Here is a 22,268-nt window from a genome sequence, read left to right as displayed (position 1 = left end):
AGATGCCCGGCGTGTGTAAAGTGCTGCATTTATCTCCACGCTAGACATATGCATGTGGAGGCTTCCATTCTCAGATTGCCTTCCAATGAACATCTCAAGAACACACAGGAACCTGGGTCTGTCTGTCTGTCTGTCTAGAGACAGAGGCATAGGTCCTTGATATCTAGATATACGTGCCCAAACTAGTGCAAGTACTTCACAAGGTAAATCACTTTCTGCTGACCACCAGCTGACGTTTGTGGTATGTAGCAGTAATTTGTCTATGCAGAAGACGAGTCCACATATACCAAGGGGGGGGGGGGGTCTCTGAGTGTCTCACCACACCACAGCGGCCTCAAGCACGGTAGAGAAAGAGCGATACTGCTGTTTTCTGAGAAAAAAAAAAGACTATTTTTCAAAGCTCCATCCATCCTGTATCTGTGTCACTGGCCGCTTATTTTTCGAATGAGTCTCCTTGTAACATAGCTCCTGAAATCCGACAGACCAAGGTGCAGTAGATTGAGGGAGGAGGGGGAAGAGACAGAAAGACGGACTGCTTTAGTCATTGCTATTAAAACATTTAAGAACAATCGGTAATGGAGGAAACATTTTCCTTCCTCGCACAGAATATGCAGAGGTGCCTTTGATCTCCTTGGGCGATATTGTATCCTGTTTTATCTGATCGCTCCAGAGGGCAAATGAACAAATGAAATTACGTGTGAAGTCTCAATTTCTAGCAGGAAAAAGTCAGTGCTAGCAACAAGGGGGGGGGGGGGAAGTGTCCGTGCGTTTTTAAAAAGCGATCAAGGTGCGCCGGGTCACGGCAGGTCAGCTGGTGGGCTGGAAGCAGGCGGCTTCAGTATCAATATTTCATATTACTGGAAGCTGTAAAGGCCAACAACAACAACAACACAACCCCCACACAACTATTTGTACAAGCCTGACAGAGAGTGCGGAATCCAAGCAGGAGTGAACTGCTTCATTTAAAGTGCGGGAGGGGGGAAGAGAAGGGGGTTAATAGGATCTGTAGGGAAAAATGCTTGGGTGTAATCCAGCTTCACTGGGAATCGATAAATAATGAACTAACATTGCCGTGTGGTCTGAACCGACCCGGCAGGGACCGCAAGAACTGCGTGTGCAGTTGGGAGACAAAAAAGAGGACGATCCATTGTCGCTGTTTGGTGGGAAAATCAGAACATCTGGTGCCGCCTGGAGCAGGGCCACATAAGTAGTGTGAATTCAAAGGGGCATGCTCGCTGGCTGGCTGGGGCGGGGGGCATCATCTTATGGAGAGGTGTAGAGCTGATGAACTTTTGGGGATCTCCTCTTTACCAAGCCCTCCCTGGAAGAAGAGGAATGACCAATTGTTCACCAGGAGAACCCCCCCAGGAAACCGAGGGAGGCTGTGTCGGATCTCGGGATGCTCCTTTTAAAAAGCGTTCCCTCCAGAAATAACGAGCAGTTGTGTCTCCGCCGAGCACGGTTGTGGTTTCCTTTTACTGCACACCACACACTCTCAGACCGCCTTGTTAGTCTCCACATTACACTTGGGCGCTTGCACCAAGCGCAGGGCTGGGAGGCCGACGTGTGGCCGCCTTTCCCATAGACTTTGGACCTGCCCTTACAGACGTTAGTCAAGCAAGACTCCCATTGAACACGACCCGGAGGGCGAGACCGTCCCCGGACTGCGTTCAAACCCCTTCGCCTTCCCTGCGCCTCACTTTCCAACACGCAGCTCGTTGCACAGCTAAGCCTACGGGGCTGCGCAGCTCGCTACCTGCACTTCAAACGTGGGCTTCCCGGCCAGAGCAGCAAACCCAGCTCTGGTTAGCAAGAGCCTGATTGCTGCGATCAGCTGAGACCCGTCTGCCGGCCAGCGATCCGATAGGGGGCGCTCCTCCCCTGCTCAACTCTCCCCTAGCGCCAGCCGGGTCGCCTGCCCAAACCAGAAACCCCATAAAACCATTGGGGATATCAGCTTAGGCGCCAGGTGAGTAATAGACAGGATAATTCAGCGAGATTGCGCGCCGTTTACCTCTGTCCACAAGCGCCACAAGAGTTACTCATTAACGTTACTATATACAAATAAGATACACACAAGATAAAGCCATTTGCAAGTCAGAATTGCACCTGGGCGGGGGGGGGGGGGGGGGGGGGGGTTACATAGCTCTTCTCTTGTGGGGCCTGGGACTCAGGGCATCGAATAGGAAAAAGGCGGCAAGGGGAAGTTGTCATTACCTCTGATCTCCAGGTGTGAGGTTCGGAGCGCCCTCCGCACCCCACGAATGTAGGGGGCTAGCAGCTGGGCAGAGCCATGTTCCTAAAGGCTACTAGAGATCTCGGTTCCATGGAGGAGACACACCTAAATGAGCCCAGAGGTATCCCGGGGGATAGGGCAGGGACGATAGGAAAATCGCCTTACGCCAGACTTCAGCGGCGAGTTTCACCCTTCGTCGAAAACCCTAAGCTGAAAATGTCTCGACTTCTCAGTCCAAGAAGGCACCGTAAAAAGCGGTACAAAAATCGTTGGTCCCCAAAGTCAATTCATCTTTCACCGCTTCTGTGCTGAACAGGAAAGTGGTGGGAACCCACGTTTCTTTACACACATTCTCCTCAATCCCTACACCTCAGCGTCCGTCAGACGCTCAAACGTGGTAGCCATGATTGCTTTTCCCATACTCTGGCTGCGTGTCAATTATTTCGCCTCTGTTTCTCTGCCTAGCTCATCAATAGCATTGACACCGAGATCGAACTGGGAGCGACTCTGCTTTAAGTTTCTTTAACAGTAGCTGTTCATACGATATACAGCTTCTGCGTCTCTGGCCATTTCTCGCCAACAGCCTGTCTGCCTAGAAATAGTTGGGGCGAAAGGACACCTTTGGAGTTGTGCTGTAATTATTATTTGTCGTCCAGCGACATGGTGCATCATTCAAACGAAATGTACACTGGTCCTCACAACCGGCTGGCAAGAGACGCAAAGAATAAGCGCTCGATCCTGCCCTCTATTCATGTCAGCGGCGCAGATTGGGTCCATCAAAGTGGTTTAAGACAAGCCCAGCCATCCGGCTCTCAAATATTAGGAAACAAGCCTCAAGCGCATTATCAGCTGGAGCCTGAGCTCTGCTAGAAATGTGTGCGCGCAAGTGCGATATGTATGTAGATTGAGGCAGTGTGAGAATGTGTGCGCAACCTGTAGGTATGTCTGTACAGCGCTTGTGCAGTGTGTGTGCTTATGTGTGTGGTGTGTAAGTGCGTCTGTTAATGTCTTTGTGTCTATATACATGTGCGCCCCTTAATGTTCATTAGACGCCTAACCTCTTTCTCTGTTTCCTCTATTGGGCACAGGAGAAAGTGTAGAAAAGCCAACCGTTGGACACTCATTTTGAGGTCCTTTCCTGTAGTATAAAGAAGCAAATCTGTATTTTACTGGGCTTCAGTTTTAAGATGAAACGTCCCTTTTCTCTCTAAAACTCTCCATGAACCGAAGATCTGATCAAATAAACCCCAAAGTGTGACTAACCCTCTTTTATTTTGCATGAAGTTTTCAGCAACAATTCTCCTCATCAGGTGCCTGGAATACCTTGAAGTGCCCATGGCAAAGGGATTTTTATAGGTTTGTAGACGATTTCTGTGTATAAATCCACTTTCACCAACTGGACCTCTGTTTATCTACAAACTGCTGGATTCAGAGGCCTTGCAGGGGGTAGGAGGGAGAATAAAACAGGATACAGCCTGCAAGTGGATCCTTATAATATTTATTACTGGCTGTAGATGAATCAGTTTCCAATATATGGGCCACTAACTGTTAAAAAAAACTTTTTAACAAGGAAAATATATACGTACTGCTTAAGAATGTGATCAAGGAGTTGGCAAATGTACAAAGAGCTGCTGCCAATTCTCTTTATTTCTATTCTTAATATGACCTAAAAGGCCACTGGTGGGGTAACTAGACTATAAACCCAATTATTAAATACAGAATTTGTGTTCCTGCTTCAGTCATTTTATATGTCTTTATTATTATTATTACAACTATAAAAACAAGACAATTCAGAGGAAGAAAAATAGGTTTTCAGGGCAAAATTAGGACTGTTCTACTCTGAAGACCAGAGGGAAAGAAATAAAATAGTAATACCACACCACATTATAAGCACTTTACCTGCAAACTTTTGAGGAGGCCTTTGCATTAAATTTTAACAGATCTATTCTCTAATTCTTCACTTTTCTTTTATTAATTTATGATGGATAAAAGCATAGCTGGGCCATTCTCATTAACTTTTCAAATGTCACTTAATATTTTTTTTCCATTAAATTGCTTTACTGTATTGCATATGAATCCACCTTTTTAAAAGAAAAAGAAGGAAAAAGTGTATTAAACAGTTTGGTTAAAACTTGTATTTTCCCAGGAACATTACAAGCCATCTGTCTCTCTACTGCTTGATTTAAAAGAGAGATCCTTCTCAGCTCATTTCACATGGAAGATCTTAGTTTTGATATAGAGCAAGGAATCAAGAGACAGAAAAGGCAATATTTTTTTAAAACCTTCTATTTTCCTTCCAATTCAACTTTTAGGAAAGTTTCCATTAAGGTATTTCACATGAGGCCCAAAGACATTTCAATAAAAATTTATTGAAACTTCAGTGACTTTTAAAAGGGGGAGAAATTACAGAAAAACGAAGAACTTTTTGACATTTATATAACACAAAATATACCTTCATTTTTCTTTTAACCAGCTCTGAGCACCTGACTTTCAAGCCATTAAAATATGCACCCACTCAAACAAAGACAACAATAAGCATAACAGTAGCAAAAATCCATTGTGTTTTTGACACACTAAGGGAATTGGAAAATAATAATAATAAAGTAAAGAAAAACCTAGATTCTTCATCTCTCTCTCTTTTTTCTTTGGAGCCACTGAAAAAGTATGTTGTCGTTTTATTAATATATATTTTTTGAAATTTTATACTGAGAGTAGCACTTTTAACACTGAAAAACAAGGGTTAAAAGCTACAATGGCACATTTCTTTCATTCTTTTCTTTTCTTTTTTTTTTTCTTTTTTTCTTTTAAGTTCATTGATATTTTTCTTCTTTTTCTTTTGCATTCAGCTAAAAATATCAGTTGCATTTTTGCCTGGTGATCCAGAATGAAAAGTGAACACTTATAATTGGGGTATCGTTTTTTGGTTGGTTTGTTGGTTTTAGGTGTATTTTTTAAATGAATTATGAACCTGAAATGAAAACGACTAAAACAAAACAGAAAAAAAAAAAACCAGCTGCAGTCATATTTACAGAGATATGTACACTGTCAATAAATTAAAGTTTAATTTCGAGTATTCATATTCCACGTATTTACAAGAGTTATCAAATAATTACATAAATACTTTGTTTTAATAATAGTGTCCACTTTTTTCTTCTCATTATTATGTTTAAACCTTGTTATTGCATATACAATAAAAGAGGGAAAGCTGTAATAAACCTACAGTCAAGCTAAAGAGGTTTTTAGATAAAATATTTGTTTTCCCTTTTCAACTACATTTTTTATTGTTGTTGCTACAAGGGGATGGGGTGGGAAGAAAGGGGTAAGGATCATCTTTTTATTTGTTTTTGTTTTTTTTCATTTTTATCCCTGGGATTTTTAACAAGCATCCAAAATTAAAACGAACAAAAAACCCCCAAAAAAGCAGACTACTATGGAACATGCAAAAAGCCATAAGGTGGCTTTGAGACACCACAATAATATGTCAAAGACACAGCTTTCCTTAATATAGACTAACAAGAGCTATATTTAATAACCCATCCCAAAAGCAATTTTTAAAGAACTGATATGCAAGTTACTTACACTTTAAAAAAAAAAAAAAAAAAAAAAAGAAGAAAGAAAAACAATCGCTTTTCTTAGTGTATTGGTAATCCATATGTTTGTTTGTTTGCTTTACACAGTGAAGAAAAGAAATAAAACACCCCCACTCAGAAAACCACCTCTCTGGCCTACATGTCATTCCTGTGACCAGGAAGATCTTTGATAGCAGCTTTCAAACCAGCTCTTCTACCTCCAGACACTCAACTCTCCTCTCCTGCCCCATTTCAAGATAAGTTTGCTGATAAGCCGGCCCAGCACGCCCAAAGCCTGGGCTGGGTAATGTGGTTTCTTTCAAACAAAGTGCACTGCCAGAGTGATTTGAAATGAGATACTAAAGGGGGAACCCCCGGCCCACGTTAACACGCTCTTCGCCCACCCTTAGAGCGGAAGGGGGTGCAATGGGGAAGGACCACGTTTAAGGAGACCCACTCCTGGATCTGTCTTGCTTGGATTCAAGTCCACTCACTAGGCGCTGGATGTTTTGCAGTTCGCTGGTCGCTTCCTTTTCAGAGCAGAGTTTGGGCGAGAGAGACACGGAGCCGGAGGAAAGGGTGGACGACCTGCTGTTGAGTTCTGAGCCAGAGTCCAACGCTACCGAAGCGGGGCTAGCTGCCAGGTTGCTCGATTTGCCCTCCACGGGGCCGCCGACCACGGTGGGGAGAGCCGTGGTGAGCAGGCTGCTGCTGTCGGGCAGGGGGACGGGAATGGAGTAGGGGCTGTATCTCAGGCGGGGGCGCACTGCGTTGAGGAAGGGGTGCCGGTGAACCGAGCTGGTGGCCGAGGCAGCAGCCGCCGCGGCCATGTAGGTATAGGGGTACGGAAAGAGGCTTCCGAAGGGAGACATGGCCAGGCCCTGCGAGAGGAGAAACAGAAGCAAAGGGGGAACTGTCAGTGCTTTGCACCCTTCCTCCACCCTCAGCCCAGAGAAAACACACCGCTCGGCTGGCCACAAATCATCCCCCCCGGCCGGGAGGCTTTGGGGGTCTGCTTTATGGAACGGGAGCTCCACACACCGGTCTGCCTGTCAGAGGCAGGGCAGCTGGGAATGCGGGAAAGGCAGGGCCCGAGCAGAGCAGGCCAGGGCACGGCCAGAGACGGTGGCCACAGATTTGCAAGCCTGGGGGCCCAAAAGTCGAGGCACTTCAGTTGGTTGGGAAATACCTCCCCGCCCCTCCGTCCCGATCACCCATTCGACACCTCTGAGAACCAGAGCAGGCCGTTTACACAGGAATGCAAGTGCGCAGCTATCGGCGCCCAGCATTTGAGAACTGTGACCCTCCCTCCCAGTACGAGACAGATCCTGGGCTCTAATGGAAACGAGGGGAGACTGCCTCCCCCACCCCCCTTTCCTACCCAACCAAAATTTCCTTTTACTTTCGAGAGCTGACATTCTCCCTCGCAGCCCGACTGGCGGATGTCAGCTAGCAGCTCCCCAGGAATAAGGCACCGATCCCTCCCACACTTCAGAGCAAACGCCCTGTGCGCCTTCAAACCAAAAACCCGTCCAAACTTGAGGTTACCCAGGTTTACTGGAAGTTGGAAGCCCCAGAGTTTGGAAGATCTAGATCGAGCACATCCTACACACGTTTCCTGGGCGGAAATAAAAATGAAACACTCTTTCAAAGAACCCAAAACCTCCGCCCCGTTTCCTGTCCTAGGTTAATTCGCATACAGCCTGGTGCGTTCATTCAGCCCGTTGACATGTCACCGACACTCCCGATGTGGGGGGCGGGGAGGGTGGTTCTGACTCCGTTCTTAGTCGCACCGGTGTGAATCGGAGGTGAGAAGCGCGTGTAAACGAAAGGCGGCTCAGGGCAAGCACGGAGTAGCCCAGCCCGCAGCGCCCGGGGGTGGGTGGGGGACATACCTGAGAGGCCAGGACGTGCTGTTGGAGATGGAAAGGCAGCGCAGCCGCCGACGCCCCAGAAAGTCCTTGAGCGGCCGCCGTGGCCATCACCGTGCTTTCCAGGCCGGTCACGCCGGCAGAGGCCCCGGAGACGGTGGCCAGCAATGGGCCCATGCCCGCCGCCATGCTGGAGAACGCGCCGCCCATGGCGAACTGGCCCGGGTGCAGGAGCAGCGGGTGGCCGCCGCCCAAGGGGTTGAAGAACTGCTGGCCGGCCAGGGCGGGGGGGAAAGCGAAGTTCTGCGCGTGGGCCGGGCCCAGGTGCGCCGGGCTGTCCGTCTGCACCGTCAGCGGGGCGAAGGGCTCCTTGCCCAGCAGCCGGGACTCGTCCCCCTTGGGGGCTTCCCGCAGCGGGCTTTTCAGCTCCTCGCCGCCGCCCTGGCCCCTGGTGCTGGAGGAGATGGCGGCCGGGCTGTGCCTGGAGTCCGGAGCCGGTTTCTCAGTCCGGCTGGGGCCTTCCCGGCTCTTGCTGGCCGCCGAGTCTGGGGAGAAAGAAGGCGCCTTGGAAGGGCTGCCGCCCTTCTCCCGGGGGTCCGCCGCCGCCGCCGCCGTGGTGGTGCTGATCTTGCCGGAGTCCGGGGCCTCCAGCGGCTGCTCATCTTTGCTCTCGGCGTCGCTTTCCCCGTCGCTCTGGCACGAATCTGCAAGGCAAAAGGAGGCAGGGGCGGTGACATCATCGCGGCCCTGTCTGCAGACACCGGTGCGCCCTGGCTCGGGGGTTGGGGGGGGGCACCTCTGTGCTCCGTGCAAGTCTGGACCGAAAGAAAAAAAAAGCTAAATCCTTTCCCCCCCCCCCATGCAGCAGAGCCTTGAGAGGAACAATTCACACGCACGTGTGTGGGAAACTGCCTCCAGACCCCATGTGCCTTGCTCTCAATTACACCGGGGTAAATCCGGATTAGTTTCCACATCAGTCTGTAGTTCTAGCCCGTGTTGCTCTGGTGGGACTGAGCTCAGGATGTGGTGCACCTCCTGTACGTGTAGTGTACCAAGCGAACGCCTTGTTCATGTTCAAATGCAATTCAACATTTTACAAAAAAAACAAAAAAATGGTACGGGAATTTTTGTTTGTTTCTAAATCACTTTCTGCAGCTTTCAGGTGTTTTGCCCTGTTTAAAGCCAGGAAATCCGTGCAGGCTTTGAACAAACGTTCCTTCCCTCCTATCCCCACCCCTTCTGGCCCTCACAAGGTTCCTGGATATTCTGCTCCAGGTGTTAAGATCTAGTCTGCTTTTCAGATCCCCTCCCACCTCCATCTCTGCACGACTTGAAACAACGAATGTAAAGAAATGAATGCATTGGGGGGGGGGGGGGTTGAGATTTTTTTAAAAAAAACAATCCAATGTCTCTGCCAACAAACCAGAAAGGGCCAAGGAAGATTTCAAACCACCACCGAGAAAAGGGGAAGAAAAAGAAATCAGCAGTGATCCTTCTGCAAGAAAGGGGGATTTTATAAAGGGGGACTGGGGAAAGAGGCTGCCTTTAATAACAGATTAAACATGAATATTAATAGGCTGGCTCCAGTTTTGAACTTTTGCCCCGTGGTCTGCCTTTGCTCCCTTGATTCAGGACTAGCTCTGAACCACAGGGAGGGGGGCGAGGAGGGGGGGAAATAGACTCAAAGCAGAGCAGAAGAAGAAAAGCGAGAGGGAGGGGTGGGGAAGAGAAGTGGATCTGTAGATCTAAAGAGCCTTTAGCAGATGCATGTTCAAAATCATTTGCTTGGCTGTAGCCAGAAGTTGGCCACGAGCAAAACTTTTCCTTCAAGCCAGAAGGAAAAACAAGCCCAGAGATGAAGAATGGAGGGTCCTTGGCACAGGGATCTTCAAGGTGCATGCGGGGAGGAGAGGGGACTCGACCTCACCTTTGAGGTTGGATGTGCCCACAGCAGACACAGCGGGGGATGAGGACTGGGCGAAACACTTGAAGGCAGTCTGCTCGCTGGAGGACTCATCGGAGGTGCCGTTTTCCTTTTTCTGCCTCTCGTCATACGCTCTCATGGACTGCAGGGTCAGCTGCTTTCTGTGGGGACAGCGAGGGAGGGAGCAGGACTTCTTGAGACCCAGGAGTTCAGTTGTCCTGCGAGCAAAACTGCCCTGCGGCCGGCCACGCACCTTCTGGCCGTGCACGTAGAGGGGGCCTCAGAGCGGACAGCTGGAACCTCTGCAATTACTGCCTTCGTACACTTCATATTTTGCATGTGTTTGGTGGAGACTGGATCGTATTTATTAGGGATCATTGAGGGAATACATTTTTTTGCAAGCAGAATTAAAACGCTCTGTTAGTGAGAAGAGAATCTTGGAAGCTGTTAGCTTCAGTGCTTAGCTAGGGTAGAGTATTAAATAAATGAGGGGGGAGGGGGGGAAACATTCCCAGGCGATTAGCTTTTAAAATGTTAGGATGTTCCTGGGATATCAGACTTCTTAATGGTTGCTAAGATTGCTAGGAAGTGGTTATTTTGCTAGGCACTTTATGTAATCTTTTCACCAACAATTAACCCGGAGAGTGAAATCTATTTATATTTAGAGAGAAATTAGAAATAATTTCCGTCTTGTGGCTCCAGTATAGGTTTTGTTTTCACACTCTGATGGACTGCATGAGGTTGCATTTTGGAGGGGAGGGGGGAGAAGGGGAGAGTTAAAAGAACCACATTTTTTCACCTTGAACATTTATTGGAAATTGATCAAATTATCCCTCCACAGTAAAAAGGAAAAGAAAAAGGAAAAAAAAAACCTCTCTCTTAGGGCATTAAAACAAGTCTGTTGCCACAATAAATATGCTTTGTTTGTTTCTATCTAAATACTAACTACTCCTACTATACAGAAATCAATATTTTCCTTAGCCAATTTTATCTAATCAAGATACCATCTCCATAAAAGAGGATGCATTATATTTTTCTCTTCAGTACAGATTAGGGGTTTTAACACCCCTACCAAGATGCCAGTATACTATGGCATGTATTTAACCATCGCCTCCCAAATCTATACCCCTCATTCCTGCTATTTTTCAGTGCCAGCTGCTAACACGTGCTTCAATATCCTTGTCTTTTAAGAGAGATTTCTGTCCTTGGCGGTAGGTATGTCATTCATTCTCTTAAGCTCCCAACGCCACTTATATCAATCCAATGCAATATAGAAAATAAAGATGAAAGTAGGATCCAATCACCCGCAATCGGTTTTGCTTTGTGAAACACACTCTCATTATTAAATTTAGCGGGGGAAGGGGTCAAGATGGAAGTTATACTGAGCTCTGGACATGTTCTATGATTTGGGGGGGAGGGGGAAGAGAATGAAACAGAACTTTTCAGACTCACCTTTTCTCCCTCCTTCCATTTCCAGTGTCACGAAAACCTTTGGCAAATGGATTGTTGTCAATTTTTAATTGGGTTATCTAAAAAAAAAAAAAAGGGGGGGGGGGGGGGAGACGAACGCAAGTAAGCCATCTATATTTCCAAAATCTCCTCCCTCCCTAGCAATTAATACAGCAATGGGTTTACTACTCCTCACGAAACACACCGCGCATAAATCAATACACGGAGGTGCAAAGATCTTTGCGTTGGTAAGTGCAAGCAGAATCCGTGGTGGATCTATACACTTCAATCCTCCGGCTTTGCACAGTTCTAAAGACACGTTTCCTGGTCAGTTACACAGACTGGGCTAGTCAATAGCAGAGGACACTGCGCTGGAACCAATGTACTGTGTGCGCTGCGAGCCATTAAAGTTATGCTTCAGTTTAAACTCTTTAAACGCCCTAATTAAACCGCAAACGAATCATAGCCACCCTTTTGCAACAATAAAATACTTTATATAGTTAAATTGCCACAGTGTGTGTTGGGGAGGGGAGGGGGGAAGGGGCGAACATTGAGCTGATTTTATTTAAAACGCCTTGTAACCTATCAGGATTTTTTTAGATCAGAAGTACTGAACTACCGCTGACAACATTTGTTTTCGCTTATCCGCTTTACATTTTTAAAGGCTGTTTAAGGAACCGGTGGTGCCCATGAGATCTTAAGAGACAATGGGCAGATTTAAGTCCCCCTCCAAGTTCATGAAGTGCTTGTAAATACGAGGAGCGGAGTTTGCACTAGAAAAAAAAATGCACCAAGGGTTTCATTTACAAAACCGGGGAGGGGAGAGGATGGGGGGAGGTCAGGGGAAAGGGGAAGGGGCTTTAATTTAATTTAATTATTTATTTATTGCAAACCCAGCAACCTCCGCTTACAGAGCAAAGCAGCTCCATAAAGCATAACTTATGCCTTCTGTTTGGATTCCGTGAACTTTGCGTGGTATCTCCTCGGTCTATAAAGTTAAACCCATGACCCCATGGACTGCACGAAAAGTACCTTCTTGAAACTAACCAAGGTCTGGCTAGGTGAGTCCTGGAATGTGGGTTCTGACCTCTCGGCAAGATCGCTAAGATACTGCAAGAGGCGAGGGGCATTTTGCTCCGATTACAATCCGCTTTACGCACAATTTCATGGCAATACGACAAGTACATTTGTTTCTGTAGTCAGGCTCGGCTGACGGCTCCAAGCGAGCCCCACTGGTGGCAAGCCCCAATGCAAAAATCTAGCCTCGTCTCGCCTGCACACATTTTCCTTCTATTTCCTTGCAAACGCCTTCAGAATCAGCGCAAAATACCCTCCCTTCCCCCAAATGACAAATAGCTCTTTGAACCACAATAATGAGGGGCGAGGAATCTTCCCTTCAACTCCTAAAATATTCATCTCAAGGGAGAATAGAAGGCGAAAATAGAAGGGTTTCCACATTGCAGACCTCGAGCAACAAAGCCAAATGCTTCAAATCCAGAACTTTTTAGCTCAACAAAAGAAGTTAAGCACACAGGGAAAATTAAAAGAGGCCGGGTTTGGGCTTTTTGGGTCCCTAGCCCTGTTTCCATTGTTAGACTCTCCCAAATGTAACTCCTTGGATGCAACCTCTAATAAACTGGCAGACTGGAAAAGAAAAGTCTGAAGGGCTACAACTTTTTCACACTGGCTCATTCAGCCCTTAACGCTAAACTCTGGGAGACAGCCTCTCTGATCAGAACGTATTTCTCCACACACAAAACCAATAACGTCTGCAATTAAAACCACTGCAGGTTAGAAATAATAATGAGAGGAACCAAACGGGCGTTCCAGCTTTCTCGCCAATGCTGTTAAAAGGAGGCAAACCAGCGCTTTGCAAACGACAACTCACAGCTCTCGCCTGTCTTTCTATACACCCATCAGATCCGGGGAGGGGGGTTCCCCCCCGATGTTTCTCCCATTTGATCCACACCGAAAACACAGACACCCTCCTCCCACGCGTGCCCCCGCTCCGTGTACACCCCTTTTAAATAACATTTTCAAGGCGAATTGGACACCCCAAATTAGGAGCCTTGTTGTACTTAAAAAAAGAAAAGAAAAGAAAAGAGCAGGCTTCCTGATTTCGTAAAGCAACAATGCATAAGACAAGCCTCATTGAAAGTCAGAAAACCACGTAAAACAAATCCCTCCTTAATCGCCTTACCTTATCGTTCTGGTATGCGGTCACCGCGATGAATTCAGTCTCAGGGAATACGTAGGTTCTGAATGTGCTGTAGGGAAGCTTCAGTATGTCGTTGGCTCTGACAATATGGAACCGCGGCTGGTATTTGTGCATGGAGTTTAAAATTGTCTGCAATGGGGGAAGGGGAAAAGGGGGGGACACAATCAAATACAGGAACAACCACCAGACTTCAAAGAGGGATCGGTTGTGAGGCTGGATGTGTTCTCTCTCCCGTCCCAACACACACACACACACCTTACACACTTTGACAGCTGCACCCCTCAGTTTTAAATGCTCCAATATACATCTAGCTATTCAGTGTAAAATCCACCAGCATTCTGGCAACGGGGGGGGGAGGGGAATCGTTTGCGGTAAAGACAACTTGTATTTTAATTTTGAAAGAACAACAATGCAGAGCCTTAGCTGTAACTAATTGAACCAATTCACTTAAGGCCCTCTGCGAAGGGCAAAAATGTATCATCTAATCAAATCACAGCCAGCAAATGCAATCTTCTCAACAGTAGAGCTTTCCCAACTCCCTGACTCTCTGCAGAGTGTTCCCAAGGAGAGAGGGGATCCTAGAAGATCTTTTAGAACTTATCAGCCTATTTGTTTGATTTCATTATTCAGTTGGTTTTTATCGCTGCACACCCAGTAAATGTAATGGAGTGGGTAGAAATGCCCGGCACCTTGACCTCTCATTTTTGTTTCTGTTTATTTTCTCTCTGACTTGCATTATATTATCTTGATTAATATATATTTAAATGTTTGCATTCCCAGGCATTTAAACCCTTTATACACAAACTCATATAATTTCCTACAGTTAAAAAAAACAAACCAATCATTCATCTTTTAAAGCCAATGTTGCTCCAGTGAGTTACTGGATGTCCCAAGATTAAAAATTACTATTTTCATCAAAAGGAAAATAAATAAGTTACATTATAAACTGGGCACGGGGGTGTTACAGAAGGGATTCATTGTTTATTCATGATTTCTTTATCGCGCTAAAATCAGCGCGAAAGCTTTTTTTCCTCCCCCGCTTTGCCACCCCTTTTCTGCAATAGTCCAGATCTGTTGGATTATGTAGTTTTGCCATACTCAAGCCCTCTGCAAACTCAGCGCCTGGTTCTGTTGCAAATTATAGCAGGGAGGGGGTGGAGTGAAAGAAAAATCAAGAAAGGAATCAAAATGAAGAGGCACTTACAAATCCATGTTTGTCAGAAATGTTGTTAGTCAGTTTAAGTTTGTGGAAAGTGACGACTTTGGACATCCATTGTTCTCCTGTAGCCGGACTGTCCGGGTGGATATACATTCTCTTTGGCATTTCAGGGTCGGCTTTGCCGGCTACCATCCACCGGGAATTATGAAATTTATATCGACAATCATCAGCCGCCACAATATCCATCAATAAAATGTACTTGGCCTTTTTATCCAGCCCACTGCATCTCACTTTAAACGGAGGAAACATTCTCCTATGGACAGAGAAGAACAGGAAGATAGAGAAAAAGACAAGACAAAAAACAAACGAGAAAGAAAAAAGAAAAGAAAAAAAACCTACGTGAGTAAACTCCTGTATCCCAGAGCCATTTCTATCAATAACTTGATGTCTCAATAGCAAAAGGCTCCCAGACAAACACGATTTCTTCCCCCCCACCCCAACAGAAAGACTTTTTTTTATCACTTAGAAGTTTCAAGAGAAATGTTTTCCTCAAAAAAGAATGGACTGAGGGTGTGTATATATACATATTTCCTTAGAAATCCCCTCACACACCCGGCCCTCCACACACAAACTTCAAAGCCTAATTTAGCATTTGGATCTTAATTTAGCATTTGGATCTTGAAGTCATTGGATTTATTTATGTATTTTAGTTCCCTGAGTGGTAAACGAAGAAATATGGGAAGACATTGGTCGACTATGTCAATGTTCTGCATTTTTAGGAGTCATTCCACAGCTGTGGGGGGTGAAACAAGATTTCTACTGGGGGTCGGAAAGAGTCACAATGTTGCATGTAAGTGTGAGATTCAGGATCCAATAATGTCTCCATGTACGATAGCATATCTGAGCAGAGCTCCTTGCAAACCACATTCCCCTGTGCTTCTAAGTCCAGTTCTACACTGCAACAGGATACCACAAATTTGCTGTTTATTATGCCGAGTGGTTGGCATTCAGCAATCTTCACTTAAAAGGAAACACATGACTTTGCAACAAATAAAGAAACACCTAATACTCTTCGAATTTTTCATGCAAAACTTTGGCCACAATTAACACAGAAAAATGGGGGAGGCGGTAGTGTCTGTGGGGCAAGTTTCTCCCGCTCTCGGTTCTTTTGTGGCTATACAATCTACAGGTCATGCAATACAAAAAAATCTGTACATTAAATATTTCTATTATAAAAATACTTCTCATGAATGGTTCGTTAAGAGTAATTGGCTCTTTCAGATTGCATATGATTTATATGAAGGGTTTACAATAAAATATAATAAAGTACGAATAACTGTGTATATATACTATGTGTATATATAACGCATGTGTATGTGTGTTATTAGTACATACACTATATAATACTCACATATAAAATAAATACGTTCTCATTTAATATACGTCTGTGTGTGCACTCATAAATGAAAGCTACACACATACCTTACTAATTTATATATTTTAGGATACCAAAATTGCTCGCCAAACCTTCTCTAGGACAGAAACCAGAACTATGCGGTGTGTGTAAGATAAATCTTTTGTTTTTTTTTTTTGGTCTGTTTATGTATTAAAAATACCATTAGTCAGCACAAATGCTTGCCTAGGTCACAGTAGAAACACAGCTTCCTAAGGAAGGAACTGATCGACATAAGTGATCTCAGCTAACACTGCTACATTTACTTCAAACAGCAGAATCGTGCCCTTTATTTTATTTTTTTTTTATATAAGGGAAAACATGCAGTAAAACTGAAATCGAGCCAGTTAAAATCTTAACCAACATTATTTTCTCTTTGCTACTGAGATTAGAGATCAGCACTAAGCTATTTTCTCACACACACGTGTGTGTATGCACACATTATTTTCTTTTTGCTGCTAAGAGTATATATAAGCACCAAGCTATTTGTGCACACACATATCCACACACAATAAACATGGAGTATTGGTGAGTCAATGGCTTAGTACCGCCCTGCAGTTCAGTCGCTGAGAGGGGCATAGAAAGCCAGCTGTCTGCAAGTTTTCATAATTCCAGATGAAACAAGTTGTATGGAGGAAGTCGTTGACTTTCTGTCGAACTGCACTGCTGGGGGGGGGTGGTAGTGGAGGGGGCTAAAGATCGAAACACACAGACCTACCTTCCTGATTTAGTGATCACCATCTCTGTCCCCCTTTTGTGGAATTGTTCCCACAGTTCTTTGGCTTCCAGGTGCACTTTGGGGTCATCTTCTACCTCTTCCTCTGGCTCCAGGGTTTTTAGAGGCCTCAGATGAGCTGCCGCCTGGTGACCCAGGGAAGAAAAAGGGATGCCAGTCTCTGCCGCTCCGACTAATTGATCCATAATCGGTTTGGCCAGAGCCCCGGGAAGGGAGAGAGCAGCTGCCCCATTCGGAGGCAAAGCAAGAGCCGGGAAGAATGGAGGCTGATGTCCGAGTACTGCACTCATGGCAAAGTCCGGTGCCCGGTGAGGTAAGAAGGGATGATAAGCCATGCTTGTCCCAGGGATTACTGGCTCTCTCATCGGTATACTCATCCACTCCCCCCTCGGATCTTCCTACTGCTGGAGCAGCCTTTCAGGGGTTTCTAACAGTACATCATGGAGGTGGAAAATCACCCAAAATCGGGTGGTGGTGGGGGGAAATGTATATAGACCCAGAGTACATGAAACAGAACAACTCTACACACTACAAGTGGTCCAGGCAGGATACATAATCACTCAGGACAGCTTCTCCTTCTGCCTGCTGATTATTATTATTGTTAATTTTTCCTGAGTGGAAGTTCTTGCAATTTAAAAGTATGCAGAAGAAGAAGAAGGGGAAAAAAATCCAGTGATGCCGCTGCTGCTTCTGTCGACTGAGGTCTCCGCTTTGGATGCAGGATCTCCTGGAACCTTGGTATGTGTGTATTTTATTTTCCTCTCTCTTCCTCTCTAACCTTCCCCTTTCTCTTCGTCTGCTGCAGAGGCTGAAGGTTTGAAGACGGGTTTTCTCTCGGTGGTTTTGCTGTCTTGTTGCTGTGTGTCTCCCTCTCTTGCACAGTTAGGCTGCAGACCAGAGACTGGGCGGAGGGGGGGGGGGAGAGAAAAAAGCAAACAAATCTCCCCACAAAACAAAACAAAAAGCCCCCTGTCTCAACCACCCTGCTAGCAAGCAGCAGCTGCAAAACTTGTAGTGAAATCGCGCTTCCGTTTCCCCCTCCCCCGCAGAGCCTCGGGATTTCAGAGCCCTGATTTCAGTAGGAATCTCTTCTTCGTCTTTCCTTCACCCTTCTCCCCTGCTCTCTCTCGCTCTCTCTCTCTCTGCCTTTTTTTTTTTTTTTTAATTCGGAATTACACTCTTGTCTCCGCTCCAACACACTCCAGCAGGAGAGAGAGAGAGAGACTCCGCTCCAAGAATTCCCTGTGAGTCTGCGTCCCTCGCCCCAGATTGTATGGATGTGTTGTGGGTCGCAGGGGAGCTGGAGCCGAGTTGATTGGCTCTTTGACGCTTTCGGACCAATTGTGTGGCTGCATAGGCGTGGTTTTGACAGGTCGGGTGGAGGGGGACAGAGCCGAGTTATAAAAAGAAGGTGTCGGAAACTGTAACGCTGCAGCGAAGCATCACTAGTACTCCATGGCGTGTGAACATGTCAACATGATCAGAGGGGAGGGCGCAGAGCAGCCACTGGGGAGAGACAGAGAGAGAGAGAACCGCCTCTAGGTGGCTTCTCCGAGACGAAATCGCCCCCCCCCCCCTGCCCCGGCTCGAACCGCTGCAGCCCTAGAGGAGGGGGTGGGGGGAGCGCTGGGAAAATGCTCGCCTGAGTCGCCAGCCTCTGGAGCAGAGCAGGGAAGCCGAGACCCCGTAGCTCCTTCCCTTTCGGCCGGATCTAGGGCTGGCCCGGCGCTGGGCATTTTCAATTTCGACTTAGCCGCCGCCTCTGGCAGCAGGATTTGTGCATCGCCTCGCCTCCCGGCCGCGCCAGGCCGAGGGAAGCCGCCCGGCGCCGAGGGCGATGGGGGGCGGATGGGGGGGCTTGGAAGCGCGCGATGGTAGCGGCACCTCCTGCGATCGATGGGGTGCACGGTTTGCTGCTGGGGAAGGGGCCTTAATGAGCTCAGTCCCTAGGGGCTCGGGGGGGGGGTGTTATCTCCCCTGCCCCCCATCGCGCGTTAGCATGGCAGTGGGTGAGGTTCCCAAGGAACACCCCTTTAAAGACATTGCCCTCGGCCATGTAAGTACCCCGCGCTGTCCTGCACCGTGCACAGACATATATAGACAGAGACTGCAGCCCGGATACAGGTTATGGCTCCTCCACAGCCAGTTACACGCCGGTAACTTCTGTGGAAGCTCGGTGACAGGAGACCCACGGGCACAGAACTGCCCCGCCGGGGTACACCCGCTGTGTCCCCTGTGCCTCGCGACGCAGGGTGCATCACAGCCGCACCTGAGAGTGACAGAGCCCATCGCTGCTACACGCCTGGGCGAGGAACAGGGGGCTTCCCCTCCTGGCGGGCGGGCGGGCTGGGCTAACGCCACCTGGAGAAAGGCTCGCTGCTGAAGGCGAAAGTGTCTGCAGGCCTGCCAGGCTCCCGTAATCTTTTTATCCCCCTGTCACCAAGTCTTGCGCCGGGGGCGGAGGGGCGGCTCTGGGGCTCAGGGATCGCCTTCATGATATGCGGCCTCTCGCTCCCTGCTCTGGCTTCACCCGAGTTTTATCCGCACAGGAATCGGGGCTGACACCCCCCCTCCTAAAACATATCACCCGGCCTCCGAGCTGCGGCCGGGTTCTCGTCCCAGGGTAGTGTTTCCACGCGGTGGTTCGTGCTAGCACTTCATGCCGGCGCCGAAAGGGTTACCCTTCAGCCCAGCGCCTTCCCACCCCTCCTCCTCCTCCCGATGGGTGCGCAGGGAGAAGACGGGAAGTGCCGTGCAAGTCCCGGTGCTCCTTGGAGCGGGGATTTGGTGGGGGTGGGAGCGGGCGAGCCGCGAATGAAGCACGATGAGGTCTTGCCTGCAGCAGCCCAAGCCCCCGATGGCTTCAGGGGGCGGGGGCAGGCATGCAGGATCGGGCCCCCTCCAATCTACCTCTCCTGCGCCCCGCCGTGCTGCGTTTGGAGGATCAGAGGCGAGCTGCCTTTGAATCGGCAGTTTATGTTCGTCTGGGAGTGACAGTGCGTGTGTGCAAGTCATATCTTGCGGCTGGGGCTGGTGTGTGTGTGTGTGTGTGTGTGTGTGTGTGTGTGTGAGAGAGAGAGCCGGGAAATATGTGGAGTGCAGCTTGAGTGTGGTTGTGGGGAGGGGGGATGGCGCATGGGGGTGCAAGCGGGGCTGGGGGGAAATGGGCACCCAGAGAAACCCTACAGAGGTAAGAGCTGGGGTGGCAGATCGCTCTGCTCTTTTCCTTTCTTTTTTAGGGATCGCCCCCCCCCCCCCCCACTTCCTCTTCCCCTCCTGCCCCCACACGGCGCTGAAAGAAAGGGAGATGTAGGGTGGGAGCAAAGCGGAGAGCGAGAGAGAGCCGGCAGCGGCAGCGGGCTGGGGCCTAAATGCGTGTAGATAGCCGCGGAACATCTAAAGCGATTAACTCTTCTACCCTTGCATTTTTGACGCACATGGTTAAGAGCGCTTGGCGCCAGCCCGGTGAAATCCCTGTAGTAACCAGCGTCTAGGATCACTTTGCATTCACCAAAATATCTCCCCTTCCGTCTGTCTGGGGGGGGGGGGGGGGGGGGAGAGAGAGCCGGGACCAGGCCTTGAAAGGCGAGGAAGGTGGAGTGGGTGGAAGGGGAAAGAGAAAAGAGTCGCATTTTTTCCGCGAACCCGAATACTTGGATCCTCTAGTGATTGCATGGGCCGGCTAATCGCCTTGGTTATAGTTTTCAGCTAGTTATGGCAGACAGCGGGAGAGAGGAAAAGATTGCAGGTCCTCCCCCCCACCAACCCTGCTAGAAATCCGTGATTTCGTGTCATCCATTCTACCTCGCCCCCCTCACAACATGAAAATCATGAGCTTACACATAGAAGAATTAATATAATCATAAAAACAAGCAAATCCCTGCGCTGTGAAACTGTTTGGTGCGTTAAAAGTTTGCAGAAATCCAGGCGCCCTTCAAAAGCAACAACCACCCTGAGTTTCTCAGTGCTCGAAAGGGCGTTTGCACGAAGTTGTCTGGTTGTATATCTGAGGTGTGGGTACAGACTAGATACACACATCTATATACGTGTGTGTGTGTGTGTGTATTGGTAGATAAGATTTCCGTGCGTGCATACAGAGAAACAAACACATCATCCCTACAACCCCAGAACTGCACATTCAGATACGCACGAGATAATGGGGGGGTTGGTTTTCGTTTTTAAAAGTTTTAGTGCGTAACTGCAAACTCGGAGTAACGTTGCCTGTAAATCTGCCCCCACTGCTAGGGAAAAACAAACGTAGCAACAGAAAGAAAGTTCATTTATGGGGGTTTTTTTCCGCGCAGACCCTCCCCTCTCCAAACGTCCCCCCTCCCCACCCACTTACTATGCACGAAAAATGGTTGTGGATTATGATTTCCAATTGCGACGTCTTGCTAATGGTGTACGAACTTCCGCCAATTATGAGTGACCTCCCAGCCTAAGCCCCCCGGAGACTCGTATTATGAAGGGAGGCTGCACTAATCTAGGATCAAAAGCAGGAAGGTGCGAACTCTCTTTGTGTCTCCTCGGCCGCCTCATCCCCCCTCCTGTGTGTGATAAATCTACACTGGCGCCGACTGCGCGCTGGATGATTAATTTGCAAGCAAACAAAAGGGACCTGATGGCCAGCCATCTTAGTTAAATATTGGCCAGTGCTTCCAGCTACTTGTTAGCCCTTCTCTTGCAGGGAAAGCAACAGGATCGACGACGACGACGACAACAAAAGCAAAGGGCGCATCTAAGCTCCAGGACAGGGACGGGGAGAAGGGCCAGAAAGGTTGGGAACTGGCTGAGCAGGAGCAGAACAGATAAGGTGGCGAGATAAGGCTCGCTTCTCCCTGCCTTGTTTGAAGACTGGGAGCAAAGCATGTTGGGCACTATCTTGCTCTTCAAAGAGGCATGGAGAGGTTTTCTGTCTCTTGGAGGAGTGGCCAGGCCAGGGCCCCTCTAATCTTTTCACACAAGGCGTAAGGGGCTGTGATGTCGAAGACTGCAATTAAAAAAAATAATAAGAAAGCATGTTGGTACCTTCCCTGTCCCCCTGAGCTGATCGAAAACGTTCTCACGAGCCCACCCCCGACTGCTTCACTCACGGGAACTTTTCTTTGCCTCCACTCGCGTCAGGCTTTTCTTTCCTCTCCTGAAACACAAGCCCAAGGGGCTGCAGCGTTGCAGGCCCAGTGGTTAGCTCTGCCTTGCGGACACTCGTTCTGCTTCTCCCGTCTAAGTAGGCGCGGGCTGGGCTGGTGAGTGTGTTCTCTGTGCGCGCTCTGTTGTATACGTGTGTGCGTGAACTCTGTCTGAGTGTGTGCACTGGGTAGGAGTACATGCACGGAGTGTGTGTGTGTGTGCGCGTGCACGCACTAGGCACATGTGTATTTGCGCACGCACTACGATGTATATGGCTATTTGTGCGTTGTGTGGGTGTGTATTCAGTGGGTGTATATTTGTGTATCGTTGTTCCATATGCGTGAACATTGTGTATGTGCACATCCGTATGTGTGTGCACTATGTCAGTGTGTCGGTATGTTTGTGTTATATGTGTACAGTGTGTGCATTTGCATAGGTTCGGCTGCACCATAGATACAGGCGAATGTGTATTTGGTTTGATGGCTATGTGTGGGCAGATGTGTACATATACTTGTGTGTGTGT

General features: G+C 48.0%; 1 protein-coding gene across 1 annotated transcript; it reads right to left on the bottom strand.

Moving 5' to 3' along the window:
- Positions 1-4,585: 4,585 nt before the first annotated feature.
- TBX3 (T-box transcription factor 3) lies at positions 4,586-17,042 on the bottom strand. Its single transcript, XM_067550157.1, has 7 exons — positions 16,598-17,042; positions 14,472-14,739; positions 13,250-13,396; positions 11,053-11,129; positions 9,604-9,761; positions 7,701-8,380; positions 4,586-6,686 (listed from the first exon to the last, which is right to left on the bottom strand). Exons 1-7 carry the CDS (start codon positions 16,990-16,992, stop codon positions 6,249-6,251), a joined length of 2,163 nt encoding a protein of 720 aa, XP_067406258.1. The 5' UTR covers positions 16,993-17,042; the 3' UTR covers positions 4,586-6,248.
- Positions 17,043-22,268: the final 5,226 nt, after the last annotated feature.

This window comes from Emydura macquarii, unplaced genomic scaffold (genome assembly GCF_026122565.2).
Source record: "Emydura macquarii macquarii isolate MOO-44397 ecotype Brisbane River unplaced genomic scaffold, CSIRO-AGI_Emac_v2 contig_1254, whole genome shotgun sequence".
Classification (NCBI taxonomy): domain Eukaryota; kingdom Metazoa; phylum Chordata; order Testudines; family Chelidae; genus Emydura; species Emydura macquarii.
The sequence above is the reverse complement of the archived record's forward strand: the minus strand, read 5'-3'. Positions and strand labels throughout refer to the sequence as shown.